This window comes from Sapajus apella, unplaced genomic scaffold, assembly GCF_009761245.1.
Source record: "Sapajus apella isolate SASKATOON/1434 unplaced genomic scaffold, GSC_monkey_1.0 scaffold96, whole genome shotgun sequence".
In the NCBI taxonomy this organism is placed as follows: domain Eukaryota; kingdom Metazoa; phylum Chordata; class Mammalia; order Primates; family Cebidae; genus Sapajus; species Sapajus apella.
In genome coordinates this window covers 4,157,731-4,172,877 of record NW_022437036.1, presented here as the reverse complement: position 1 = coordinate 4,172,877, position 15,147 = coordinate 4,157,731, and the positions used below count along the sequence as shown (strand labels likewise).

Genomic DNA, 15,147 nt, shown 5'->3' with positions numbered 1-15,147 from the left:
GAAAGCTCTCAAATGAGCTCATAAAATATTAATTGGCTTAATTTTTTAAAATGTGGCCACTATTAAATTTGGAACAATTGAGTTAGAAATTACATTTCTTTGACAACAAGACTCTCAACAGGAAAAATTTTTTTACTAATATTTCCCAATTCATATATTTTATTACTAAAGTCATCTTTATGTCAAACTCAAAAAAAACTTAATGAAAAAAGCAAAATAAACTTTAGAGTAATTAATACTTAATACCATGAATAAAAGCCTAGCATATCTGACTACTGTTCTCTTAACAAGGTTTAAATAGTAAAGAAAAATGCATAAAGACAGGCAAAAGCACCTTTTAAATTATGCCAACATAAATTAAGCATTACCCTTATTTAATATTTATAATCTAAATAAAATATGCCATCATTGCTATTGAAATACAACTTCACAAATAACAAATTTTCACACTACAACCTGATCACTAAACAGGTTTGGCTGTGAACTGCATATATGAACAGATTATTAACACACTTTACCTAAATACACAATATCTTAATCTCTAAAACTTAATATGAAAATATCCAAGCATAAATTATGCATGAATCAGTGCACAATTCTTTTCAATGTGAAAGGTAAGTATAAAGAACAGACATCTTTAATACTTTATATTCTTAATATAGATTTTGCAAAAATCTATTGAATAAATGAAAGAACACTTTAAACTATTCTTGACCATTTTATAAAAACGTGTAAGCTTTGTCATTGCTAAAATCATAGCAATGAATACTTCTAAGTAAACAAAAAATGATTTTCACAATTAAAAGAGTTACTTTTGGTCTAGGGCTACATACCTGGAGATCTGATCTTACTGGCATTTTGACTTCATTAAAAAAAAAAAAGCAGGACAAAATGAACACTATAAAAGAAAAGATATATTTTCTGTATCTCACAATCTGTTTCATGTGTTTAGCAGTTTAAAAATCTTACACACATAAATAAGCATTGTTATTTATACCAAAGGCAATAAATATTGTTTAACTTCCTCATTAAATATTTTTTACATGTTTATTAAAACATATTTGAATAGGATCAAAAAAGTTTCTACAGAAAAGCTTGAAGATCATTTATTCAAGTTCTTCCTTTTTATAGATTACTTAAATAAATGTAAAATATCCTGCCAAAGGGTCACAAAGATAGTTAATAAAAGCAGTGAAACCTAGATCTCCCTTTCCAATGATTCCCTGCTATACTTGTTCCACCTCTGAGAACAAAAATAAATAAATACATAAATAACTCTTGAATTAATGTCTAAATGAAATTTGGGCTATTAATATTCAAGAAAGGAGGAATGTGCAGATATACTAATAATCAACAGGATCAAATATGCAAGAAAAGGAGAAAAAGATAATCCAAACACATTTCATATGTCCAGGAGAGTGTTCAGGAAAGAACCAACCCCCAGTTTCTAGGTGAATGCTAAAATCAAGGTAAGGACATCACTTTCCCAAAGTTACGTGGGTCCTTAAAGACCATGGGGTTCAAATACAAATGACTGCCACAAATTAATATATCACAATATGGCTAACAGAAAGTATCCCCCAGGTTCTAAGGAGAGATTCCATGCTTATGAAAACACGACCAAAAGCAGATTAAATCATTTCAAACAATCCTATCTAGTGTGTTTCCGACAAGTGGGAAGATAAAGGTCATTTATACTCCCTGCCATGAACACCTAAGGAATTAACATTATTTTGGTCAAGAAAATACAAATCATTGCTGTAGTCATCCTCAAAACTCTGTATCCCTATTTTGTAGAATATGTGTAATTATTGCCCTGTCTTTTTTGGAACAAAGTACCAAAGGTCATTCTCAAAGCAACACTAAATAAGTAGTGGATGAATACATAACTACTAAGCTAAGTGGGTAAGGGAAGCTGTAATGTTTCATTTTAATCAGTCAGAGAAAGAGACAGAGAGACAGAGAGGCAGACAGAGACCCAGAATAAGTAGGAAAAACAGAAAACACAAAGTAAGGTGGTAGATTAAAAGTTACGTTACACATTGAAAGTAAAATATATGAAATACTCTGAAGAAGAAAGAATATGTCACCCTCGTAATATGCTGCTCTAGCATATTGACTATTTTAAATTAAGGGTACTCAACAAAAAACAGCAGGTACAAGACCACTCTGATCTTCATTCTGTTTCCTAAAAGCAGGAAATGAAATTCCTGTGTGAAAGAGGTCCTCCATATATATATATATGTTTGTTTTTTTTTCCCCAAAGTTGGGAAGTTAAAATCACCAAAATCTGTACAACCAAACTGTCAAATCAGCCTTATCTTCCTAGTCATTTCTCTACCTAATTAACTAACTTCCCTAGCCCGAAACCCCTTTGCCTTATCTTATTTCACAACTTACTATTCTTTGTCCAATTCATTACATAACTGACTGACCCTAACTGCTTCTTGGGGTATTCATTTTCTTATGAGGTCTTCTGTGTCATGTAAAACTTGCATTAAAGAAATCTGTAGCTTTTCTCCAGTTGATCTATGTCAATTTAACTCTAAAAGGGAAGAGGCAAAGTTCTGTCTTCCCTACAACTCCAATTAAAAGTCAGATCGTCCTCAAAGGATCAATGTTTGAAGGGACGTATACCCCCATTCTCCATGATGTGCTCATTTCACATTGCATGCTTATGTCAAAACATCTCATGTACTCTATAGACACCTACCATGTAAACACAAAAATTAAAGAGAAAAAAAGTTGGATTATCAGGTTAATCATTTTAAAAACCACATGCTGTCCAAAAATAGACTTTTAAGAGATATACCTTAAATAAAGGGCTATACAAAGTAGGAAATAAAAAGATAGAAAAGATATCTATCACACAAACAGTAACCAAAAGAAAGCTAATAAAACTATATTATTGTTGGATTAACCATAAAATCGCAACATAGATGGAACAAAAGAGAATCCAGAAACTGACTATACATATGACTTGATTTATGATAAAGGTAGAACACAAAGCAGTAAGGAAAGGATAAGATAATCTTTTCAATTAATTTATACTGTTCAACTGGATGTTCATAATACAACAAAACCTTACTACTTCATACTAACCATCTCATACTATATGCAAACACCATTTCCAGGTGGAATGAAATTGACATGTGAAAGCAAAATAATTAAGTTTTTGGAACATAATATGTTAGAACATCATGACCATGCAATAAGCAGGGATCCATTAAACAGATTATAAAAAGCTCTAACCATAAAAGAAGACTGGTAAGTTGGACAACCTTAAAATTTTAAACTCTTATTCAATGAGAACACATGCATACAGGGAGGGGAACACACTGGAGCCTGGTGGGATGGCAGGGGGCAGTGTATCAGGAAAAACAGCTAATGCATGTTGAGTTTAATATTTACAGGTTGATAGATGCAGCAAACTACCATGGCACACACATATTCTCCTATGTAACAAACCTGTGCATCCTGCACATGTACCCCAGAACTTAAAATAAGTTACTGATTTTCTCAATCCATGAGCATGGAATTTCTTTTTAAGACAGAGTTTTGTTCCTGTTGCCCAGGCTGGAGTGCAATGGCATGATCTCGGCTCACTGCAACCTCAGTCCCCTGGGTTCAAGCAACTCTCCTGCCTCAGCCTCCTGAGTAGCTGGGATTGCAGGCATGCACCACCATTCCCAGGTAATTTTGTATTTTTAGTAGAGACGAGGTTTCTTCATATTGGTCAGGCTGGTCTCAAACTCCCAACCTCAGGTGACCCGCCTGCCTCGGCCTCCCAAAGTGCTGGGATTACACGTGTGAGCCACCATGCCTGTCTGGGATTTCTTTAAAAAAAAGAAAGAACTCTTGTTGGAAAAACATCATTAAAGAGAATAACAAGGAAGGCAACACATATGAAGATATTTTTCTCTCGTACATTATTCATTTATGTGAATATTCACAACTGTTACTAAGTTATTCGGTTATCAATTAATGTAAACATACTCTTGGAAATATGAACTGAACAAAAAGGTCCTACTTTGGCACCACAGCCTATTTAATGTTATAGCCTCTGACCTTTCACCTTCAAAAGAATCTATAATTCTGAGCAGTTGCCTCACTTGTTAATGTATTGCCCTGGCAATAGGGTTATAATTGACATCTTTGATTCCTAAATGTTTTGAATACAAGATTTCTTCATCAAATAGAGGATTACTAGGACTACATCTTCTCCCAAATGCATGTAGGTATCATAATTTTTCAATCTGCTAGATTTCTTTTTTTTAAGAAAACCACAAGTTCATGAGTGTTCATTTAGATTAAGTGAAGCACATCAACACTGCCTGCTTTAAAACCTCACTAGCTTGTCAAAATCTCTCAGAGAACTGTGGAAATAGCTCTGAATTTATGTTTATTTGTTTATAGGCTCAAAATTCTTCCTCACCCCACCTCCTACTTTTTTTTTTTTTTTTTTTTTGAGACGGAGTTTTGCTCTTGTTGCCCAAGCTGGAGTGCAACGGCATGATCTCAGCTCACTGCAACCTCAGCCTCCCAGGTTCAAGGGATTCTCGTGCCTCAGCCTCCCAAGTAGCTAGGATTACAGGCTTGCACCACCACAACTGGCTCATTTTTTAAATTTTTAGTAGAGATGGGGTTTCTCCATGTTCGTCAGCCTGGTCTTGAACTCCTGACCTCAGGTGATCCACCTGCCTCAGCCTCCCAAAGTGCTGGGACTACAGGCGTGAGCCACAGTACCCGGCCCCACCTCCTAGTATTAAGGAAACAAACTTCAGAAGCAACAAAAGCAGCTTCCTCTCAGGAATCTGCTGGGAGAGTCTTCAGCCAAAACAAATATGGATTGAAGGAGGACCCTTCTGTAAAACAGGCTTCATAAATCTGAGAAATTCCATAAGAGGTAGTATTCTGCCAACTGCCTCTGTAACACAACAAGAAAAATGTTTGTTCACAGCTATGTGTGGACTCTATGTCACTGTATTAATTTCCTAAGGCTGCCTTAACAAAGTACCACAAACTGGATGGAAGAACAGAAATTTATTATCTCATTGTGGAGGCAAAGCGTCTGAAATAAAGGGGTCAGTAGGACCATACTCCCTCTGAAAGTGCTAGAGGAAGGATCTTTCCTGTCTCTTTCAGTTTCTGGTAGCTGCCAACATTCCTTGGCTTGTGGCAGCATAAATCCAGTCTCTGCCTCCTTCACATGATATTCTTCCTTTTACTCTTCACATTGTCTTCTCTCTATGCATGCCTGTATCCAAATTTCCCCTTTTTATAAGGATATATTGGATTAGGGCCCACCCTAATAACTTAATAACTTAGTAAGTTAATAACTTGGTTAAATGCAAAAGGCCCTATTTCCAGAAAAGGTCACATTCTGAGATATCGGAGATTAGAATCTCAACATATCTTTTTAGGGGAACAAAATTCAACCTGTAACAGTCACTACATACCAAATTTAATTCAATATTGGAATGCCAAACATGTGGGATCCAAAGAAGAAATAAAAGCTGAAGTTTTGAATGCATTGGGTGGGGAAGGAAAACGTCAAATAAGAGCTAGTAACCAGGGCAGTGCCAGTTACCACTGCACATAAGGCAGCAGTGCCATTACAGAGTGACATAATCATAGAAATTTTCCCCAAATGTAGTGCCAAAATTAGCCTCTTGCTGAAATATTTTCTCCATTTCAATTAAAGTAAAGCAAGTCAGATTCTGGATAACTGACAGAGATTGGTCTACTGTAAAGTGTTAAGGCGGCCATCATCTCAGGCTACTCTCTTCCCCTGCCCCCATATCACTGAGCCTACTGAATCAATCTTTGGCAATGCTAAGTACTAGGTAATAAAAACTTATTTTTTTCCTGACATTACTGTACCAGGGACCAAGTATTGGCAATTTTTCTATGTTGAAACAGGTCCAGTTATGTGCTAGGCATAATGTCCTACTAATTTTTTAAATGCTTTAAAAGATAATGTATACCAGAACTTTGGCATTGAACTAATATAGTTTCTGAGAATGTGTAACTGGTACTTCCTTTCCATGGAAGACAGCTCAAGCTACAGCTGATGAAGGAACTCTAACTCCATCAAAGAATCTGATTGCACCTGAACATAATAAGATGTTGAGAATGGAGAATGTGTATTTGGTACTTTAACTTAAGAATTTTGGCCTTTAGAATTTTTTTTTTTTTTTTTTTTTAGACAGAGTTTCGCTCATGTTGCCCAGACTGGAGTGCAATGACATGATCTTGACTCACGGCAACCTCGACCTTCTGGTTCAAGTAGTTCTCCTGCCTCAGCCTCCCGAGTAGCTGGGATTACAGGCATGCACCACCACACCCGACTAATTTTGTATTTTTGGTAGAGATGGGGTTTCTTCATATTGGTCAGGCTGGTCTCAAATTCCCAACCTCACATGATCCGCCTGCCTAGGCCTCCCAAAGTGCTGGGATTATAGGCATGAGCCACCGCACATGGCCTGGCCTTTAGATTTTTAAATTCAGAAGCACAAAAAAATTATTCTGGACATTTAAATCTTTCAGTCCTTGGTCTTTAACTTATAAAGGGTTTTAATCTTTCAAATGTAATGTTCCCTGAGATGTTCAAAACAGAATGGCTTTATATTCAAATTTGTTGGCATTTTACTGCTGAAATATCATTATGTATTGCCAAATGCCTTTGTTCAATATATTATATCAAAGGCTCTACCATGTATCTAGACATAATTTGGAATGGGAAGTATAATAAATAAAATTTCTGCCTTAGATAGAAAGTGGCATTAGAATTTAATTAATTTTCTGTTCTAATCCAAAGTAGAATTTTCCAGGGTCAACATCTAAAGTTCTTCCACAGTCCAAATACCCAAAAGAAGATAATGGCCTCATGAAGAAAGGAAAAGAACCATTCAGATAAATATCCTCCAAAAAACAGGTTGTTAAGTGAACACAAATCTAGGAAATGTTTGAGAGAAATACCTCTTCCCTACTCCTAGCTTCTGTGAGAAGGACTGAGTATACTACTGGTCTCGCTCTATTGCTTTAACTTACATCACCAGTGAGGAGCTGGAATTATTTGATTAGTAAATTTGGGAAGGAAAATGAGTCAGGCTCAGCTCAGCTCTTTTTTGTTACATGAAAACTGAAAGAGGGGTTTTATGTTGTTTTCTGGAGGTTCTGTCTTTGTGAGAAAGTCAGTATTTTGCTCTGTCCTTTTTCTCTGGAGTCATATAGTAAGCTTTCTCCTCCAGGGTGGAAGGTAAAAAATGCAGGGCTGGAAAGGTCTAACTCATTTACCTTGGGGTGCCTTGGGCAGTAAGTTTGCTTAATTCTGAAGCTCAGTGTTAGCAAATTCACTAGGCCAACAATCTAAACTCACACCCATGAACCTAACCAATATAGGACTAATGAAGGTTATATTTCTGGCACTCTTTTTCCTACTTGATTAGAACCCAGAAAGAAAGAGGAATGCTGTTTTTAGAGGTCCTTTGAGAGATTCCAGCAAGGCTCAGCATAAACATCTATAGTGTTTCTTTTTCTATTAGCAATAATCAGACAATTGTTAATATAGAAAACTAAAATGAATGTAACAAAAAGGAAACATAATCTTTATGAAGATAATATACTAAAGACCTTAACAAGAGATATGAATACATGAAGCTGTTCCTACTCATTAATGGAAGGACTTAACATTATAAAACGATCAATGCTTCACTAAAAATAAGTATCTGAAATTCTAAATGTCAAAGAAATTCCAGTAAAAACCACAAAATAATAATTTGAGAGATTTGGCTCTTTTAAAATGTGTATGAAGGAATAATGCTGCTCTAATACTAAAATAACTTAAAATATCAGAGAAGAAAAATCACCTTATTTGATATTAAAACATGTTACGAAGTCATAAGAAATAACTATAAACAGTGAAGTATTAAGAATGGAAAACAGACAAACGAATCAATAAAACAAGATAATTCAAATGCATACTCAAACATATACTAGAAGTTCATATTTGAATAAAACGGTTTTGCAAATCGGGGAAAGGTAAGCTGGTCAATAAATGGTCTGGGAAAAGTGACTTGGCATGTGGAAAAAATAACATTAGACATCTATTTTGCCATTTAAAAAATAAGGTCTAGATACAATAACTACCTAAATGTAAAAAGTAAATGTACAGGAGGGTATCACTAAGATGTTCCAACAGGAAAGAATTTAAAACAAAAGGCACAAAACATAAAATGTAATAGATTTGAACTTTTTGTGCATCACTGTTTGTAAAAGCAGCAGCATATTAGGAAGACATTTGCAATGGAGTAAGAGATTAAGGATTAACATAAAAAGAATTATTATGAAGAACTTACAAATCAAGGAGAAAAAGCAATAACCCAACAGCAAAAATGGAAAAGCAGCTCATTCAGAAAAGAAAACTCAACTGGTTAATAAAGAAAAGAAAATGTTACCTCTATGGTAATCAGAATGCTAGTAAAACAATAACCAGTCCCCTCTCCACCATCCACCAGATTGGCAAAATCTAAAGAGACGGATGCTACCAAGTCATGGTGGAAATAAAGGAAACTGGAAATCATGTATGTACCCCTGGTGGGAAGTAAATAACTGCATTTTGAAAAAGAGTTTGATAGCATTGGGTAAAAATGTAAACTTGAATACCATATGACGCACGCGGTAGTTCCACTTCTAATTTTACACCCTAGAGAAACTCAAAAGCCCAAAGAGAGTATAAAAACATTTTCTGATTTATTTCTGCTTATAGCAAGAAATTGAAACTGCCCCTATGTCAGTGTGGTGGAGGAGGAAGTAAATGAACATGAAATGTGGCTAGTGATGCAACTGAATACAGTAGCTGAATATAATGAACAAGTATCTCGGAATACGATGCATCTCAAACACAATATAAAGCAAAAGAAATGCTGAATAAGATACAGAAATTCTTTATGTAAAATTTAAAATATACTTAATAAAGGCTTATGTGCACTGGTATTGATATGTGTGTATAATAATTAGAGGGTACTTAATTATAGAAGGATATAAATACTGGATATATGAACACTGGCTGATTTGCATGGGTAAGAAAAATAACTCTAGGGATAGGGAATAAAATGGACCAAATGGCAAAAAAAAGAAAAAGGAATTTTAAAATTTTAATTCTTTATTTAGAGGAGTGTAGTAAAGCATGGTGTCTGGACTGAGAATACAATGGGTTAAATTAACCCAATTCTGTTTCCTAAGGTTCAACATACATTCATATACACCCTGTTAATCACCACACCCTTAGGACGGAGCTAAAGGGGCCCCTGCTATGCGCTCTGTATAGTGCAATCTCTTTCTCACTCTCATTATGGAGCACACAGGCATCTCTATGAGCTCAAAATCCAGAACTCGGCACTACCCCCACAAAGTCTATAACCATGAACACATTATTCATTCTCATAACTTTATCCTTCAGGCCCCTGAGAAACACTTCTTTTGCCTATGCCTATGAAAGAAAGGGACTGCAATTAATTACACCATTCTGCTTACTTTACATGTGTCAGAATTTTCCATAATAATTAAAAAACTGTTGAAAGAAGTCGGCAAGTGTGAAGCCACAATTGAATGCAGAGAAGGTTTCAGACTGTGTTAATGCTGGTATTTTAGTCTCTGCTTTAGAATGAAGGTAGCACGTGAACAAGTGCTTATTAGGTAAGAGACAAGAGATATTGTCAAATCCTTCCTCCGGCAGAGCAAGAATACAGTTGATTCTTGCATGACAAAGTGTTACTTCTTAACAGTGCCAAATGCCCATCTTCTTTCTCTTTTTATTCCAATTTGTGACTCTAGAAATACTAGCAACTTAGTGCACAGTATCTACAACAGTTGCACATGGTGGCTGAGGAGCATTTTGTAGTAGCAAGCAAACCATATTAATATATATGTAGATCTAGACATAAACTACATAAACATGATATGGACTTTTTACATTAGACAGCAAGCAAATACTAAAATAGTGAATAGATTGTTATAAAATATTGAATATGTTATTCAAAAATAAGCAATTCCAGTGTTCATATTTTAAGGAAACTATTCATTAAATTCCATGAGAATGTTAATACTTCAGGATATTTTTTAAAGAAAAATACTTTTTATATGTATTTTGTTTGTGATATAACCCCAAATTTGATACATTTTGAGTATGACACACTTGAGTAATTAGTTTTAATCCTTAGATCATTGCTGTCAATGGTAAAGTCTTCATTATAACATCATTTGTTTAAAAATGACTATATATAGTAATTTATTATGTATTTTATCGCTTAAAGATTACCAGTCCATCATCACATATCCATAATAAATGCATTCAGTTATCTTTTATACTTTTCAGGATTCAGTCATAAAAATAATAGCCACTGCTAGTGGTTTATGCCTGTAATGCTGGTGTCTAGCACTGTGGGAGACCCAGGCAAGAGAACTGCTTGAGCCCAGGAGCTCCAGACCAGCATGGGCATGGTTAGATCCTATTTCTACAAATATGAAAGTTAGCCTGGCCTGGTGGCTTGCAGCTGTGGTCTAGCTATTCAGGAGGCTGAAGTGGGAGGTCCAGGTTTCAATGAGTAATGTTCACGCCACTACACTCCCACCTGGGGGACAGAATAAGACCCTGTCTCAATAATAATAATGGCCATACATGTATTTTTCTATTTTGATGAGGTGAAAGTGTATTTGTGAAATTTGAGACTATTTTATTTCACAATTTGAATAATTGATGGAAAACTTAAAAAACTTGAAGTATGTCATGGGGCTCCATTTACATCCTTTCTCTAGGACCAACAACTGTTGGGGCAGCCTTGCCTATTAGCATATGTTTTAGCTGTTTTCCTAACTAAAGCGATTTGCAACAGTGTGTTTTACAAGGTGCCCTGAGACATGAACTACTACAGCACAGAAAAAAGTACACCCAAAGAGGCACATAAAGCTAACAAGATGGTTTTACTTTCTAATCTACTTTTGCACGAAGTCAGTCGGGGAAAAACCAACCAAGGAAAGCAAACTGAGTAATCTAGTTACACACACACACACACACACACACACACACACACCTCAAAGCTAAATGTATACAGGCTGCAAGAGTCAAAAGTACAGCACTAACCACAGTATCAAACAAGTCAACATTTGCAAATGAAAGAGAAAGCTAACTTTAAAAAGAAACAAAAAAAGTTATACACTTTTTTTTCCACCCCCTTGAGGGAACAATTTAAAAGATCTTTAGGAACTACTGCTATGTAACAAAACAACTTCGGAAACCGAGCACAGAATAAAAATATTTCAAGAGAATTGTGGACTTCCATGTCAAGTAAGCAGGCTTTGAGCTCCAGTCTACTGAACTCGGGGATTGGTTAGCGGGCAACAGAGAACTAGTGAGAAGGTGACTGTATCATCAGGCAGCAGAAGGGGTTACAGTTAAAAACAACCACAAACAAAACAACCTGGCAGATGGAGGAGGCACAGATTTTTCCCCCACAAAGGAAAAATCGCTGAATGAATGCAAGCAACAGTGGATAATCAAAGTCCCCTCTGCCATGGTAACAACATAGCTAAGATGTCCAAAAAGACATTAAAGGCAAATGAAGGGGAGGGAAGATGTCCCCCTCCTAGCACCATTACTAAAATAACGATGTAGACCGGACGCAGTGGCTCACACCTGTAATCCCAGCATTTTGTGAGGTCGAAGCAGGTGGATCACCTGAGGTCAAAAGTTCGAGACCAGTCGGGCCAACATGGTGAAACCTCATCTCTACTAAAAACACAAAATTAGCCGGGCGTAGTGGCGCGCACCTGTGATCCCAGCTACTCCAGATGCTGGGCCAGGAGAATCGCCTGAACCCGGGAGGCTGAGGTTGCAGCGAACCGAGATGGCACCACCGCACTCCAGCCTGGGTGACAAAGTGAGACTCTGTCTCAAAAAATAAATAAAAATAAAAACGTAGACGCCGCTGATTTCGCAAATTCTCGGCTGGGCCTCGGGCCTCACCCAGGAGAGGCCGCAGGTGGAGCCACGTGCCACCCATTGAGCCGCTCGCTCGCTCGGGGGCCGCAGGTGCAGGCGGAGGGAGCGAAGGCGAGAACCGACGGCCAGGGCGGAGGAGGAGGAGGAGGAGGAGGAGGAGGGCCATTTTGAGCGCGCTCCGTTTTTCTCTAAGCGGAACCCGCAGTGGCAACAATGAGGCCGAAGGCGAAGTCCCTGCTCCCAATGCCGGCACGGTGACCCCTTTTTCCAAGGGTCACCCCCGAACCAACAAAGCACACGCCGAGGCGCGCCCCAGGCCGCAGCGCCGACGCCACCCCGGTCCGGCCCGCACCACAGCAGCAGGCAGGGCGGCCCGGCCTCCCCTCCCGCGCCCGACGCGCGCAGCCCCAGGCCAGCTCCCTCCTTGCCAACCGCGCCGCCCCGGGCTTCAGCCACCGACAGTCGCGAACGCGTGGGGGCGGCTCGGAGAGCCCACTTCCCATCCCCGGGGCCGAGGCCCGCGCCCGCACCAACCGGATCCTGTCCCGGGCCAGCGCCCGCGCGCACCACGTTCGCTGCGGACTCCGCACAGCCCGCGCCCCGGCCCAGCCTCGGCGTCTCCCCCGCCGCGCGGCTGCAGAACCGCGCCCCCTCCCCCTTGGTGGCTTCCACAACGGCTCCGCCTCAACCGTCGGTAGCTTCCCGCCCGCCTGGCCTAGAAAACCAAGCCAAAGCCGCACCCTCCCTCCGCGCCCGCCATCGGGGAAGCCCACCAGGCTCCCTGCTCAACCTGCCAGCAGGAGGAGGCCTCCGCGTGGAGTCGGTGGAGCAGCCCCCGCTGCCTACCAGCGTCGCGGCTCCGCGCCTCAGGCACCGCCGTGGCGCCTCAGGAAGCCGGTGGAAGGCGGGAAGCGCCCGTCCAATCCGCGCCAGGCGCGGTCGGTAGTGCGTCCAATCGGCGTCACCGCCGGCCAGGCCCCGCCCCTTGAACTCACACGAGGCCTGAGGGGTTGGTGACCTGAGAGGTCGTCGCGTTGCGGGGGTTTGGGGGACGCAGGGGGCGTGGCTCAGGCCGGACCTTCCGGTCACTGGGTCCCAGCTGTCCCGGAGCTCGGGCCTTGGGGGCGGCCTTTCAGCTCCCTGTCCTCCCGCGCTATGCTCTCCTGGGGAACGCCCCGAGAGCGGAGTTGCTCCTGCCCCGAGGAGACGCGCTGCCTAGACTCGGGCCCCGGCCTCAGGACAGGCGAGCAGGGAGGGATGGAAGGGATGGAAGCGCGAGCGGAACCAGGAGGAGCGCGTCCCAGGGGCCACCGGGTCCCGGGGGAGGCGGAGGCGAGCCGGACTTGCGGGGCCAGGGTGCGGGGCCGATGGCTCGCGGGCGAAGCCTGGCTCCGGCCAGCAGGGGGCGCAGGGCCACCCGGGCTCCTGAGTTCGGGTGCCGGAGGTCAGGAGGGACCGCAGGCACCGCTCTGAACGCGGTGCTGAGCTGGGTCCCCAACCGCGTATTCCTAGGCTATTTCAGAGGTTTCCATTTAAAATAACCGTTTAACTTACGCAGCTAGCAGGTGCTTGTGTACAAAACGCAAGCTCTGGGTCAGGCGCGGTGGCTTACGCCTGTAATCCCAGCACTTTGAGGGGCCGAGGTGGGAGGATCACGAGGTCAGGAGTTCGAGACCAGCCTGGACAACATGGTGAAACACCATCTCGGGCGCAGTGGCGGGCGCCTGTAATCTCAGCTACTCGGGCGGCTGAGGCAGGAGAATCGCTTGAACCTGGGAGGCAGAGGTGGCAGTGAGCCAGAATCGCGCCATTGCACTCCAGCCTGGGTGACACGGCAAGACTCCGTCCCAAAACAACAGCAAAAACAAAAAGCGAAAGGTCCCCTTGCCCCTTGGCTCACAGAGGGCGTCGGTGTTTGGTGCTCAGCCTTCTGGGTGTTTTCCACGTGTTCCCATTCTGGGATGGAAAGTGTTCCACGTGCACTGAGATGCAGATTGGTCTTTCTAACAGCTGCCTAATTATTGAATTACGTGAATTAACTTCATCCGAGGAATTCCACCCTCCACTGATTGGCCTACACTTCTATTACAAATAATATTGCAGCACTACCTTTGGATTATCCAACATTTGTGTCAGATAAATTTTTAAAATTGGGATTGTATGTGTAAACTTTTTATAGATATCGCCAAATCAAAATTTAAAATTATATTTTAATAACATTTAAATTTTCTATCTAAAAGGCACCAATTGTTTAAAAATATGGGACTAGGATTTAGATGTGTGGTGGAAAGCACTTGAAAAAATAAACCCAAGGAATAAAATCAAAGCTCAGTTGAGGACCAGAGCCAATCAAATCACATTAAATAAGCTCTCAAAAGTGTTTTAAATATTCTGCTTAGCTAAAATTACCAACTTCTTGACAACCTTTTAACTACCCTGATTTAACTTAATTTTGATATATTAGTTTTTTAATTCAGAGTTGACAGATTACCTATGCAAGCTAAGGTACACAGGTGTATGCAGGGATTTGAGGGGATTTTATATGTTCAAAGCTTTCAATGCTTTTGAATTCTTCATATGTTTAAGTATTAATGTATAACACAAAATGTAAGAGGATTGTAGAGCACTTCAAAATTGTGACCTGACAATTTTGCATAATTATTTTCACACCTAATTTTTTGCCAATAGATTTAGGATCCTTCATGATGGAGTTTCGAATGCACAGCAATTTTCCTAATACACTTCAAAAATTAATGGTGATTATTTTTTACCTTGCCATTTTTTAGTAGAAGAACCATGTTAGAGCCCTTTTTATTGCTTCATGTGTTCAAAAAGCCTGCGGATTATTTAGTAAACGTCAGTAAATGACAACATGGAAGAAAAAAGGATATCACTAATTTTAATATTAATTGAATTCTTTTTAAAGGTTTTAGACTGTGGCGTTTCATGAAAAAACTTATTATAATCAATATTTGGAAACTACATGCAGTGGTTCACACCTATAATCCCAGCACTTTGGGAGGCTGAGTTGATGGAATTCCTTGAGGCCAGGAATTTGAGACTAGCCTGGGCAACATAGCTAGACGCTGTCTCTATAAAAAACAAAATTAGCTAGGTGTGGTGGCATGCGCCTGTGGACCTAGCTA

General features: G+C 40.1%; 1 protein-coding gene across 1 annotated transcript in view; it reads right to left on the bottom strand.

The window, feature by feature from the left end:
- The window catches only part of SYCP2 (synaptonemal complex protein 2), an 88,755-nt gene that overhangs the window by 70,492 nt on the left and 3,116 nt on the right, over positions 1–15,147 (bottom strand). Inside the window, exons 3-4 of the mRNA XM_032257046.1 lie at positions 12,775–13,164; positions 12,026–12,666 (exon numbers count right to left, since the gene is read on the bottom strand). Of these exons, the coding sequence (XP_032112937.1) occupies positions 12,026–12,666; positions 12,775–13,164 (1,031 nt within the window). The remainder of the gene's footprint in view (positions 1–12,025; positions 12,667–12,774; positions 13,165–15,147) is intronic.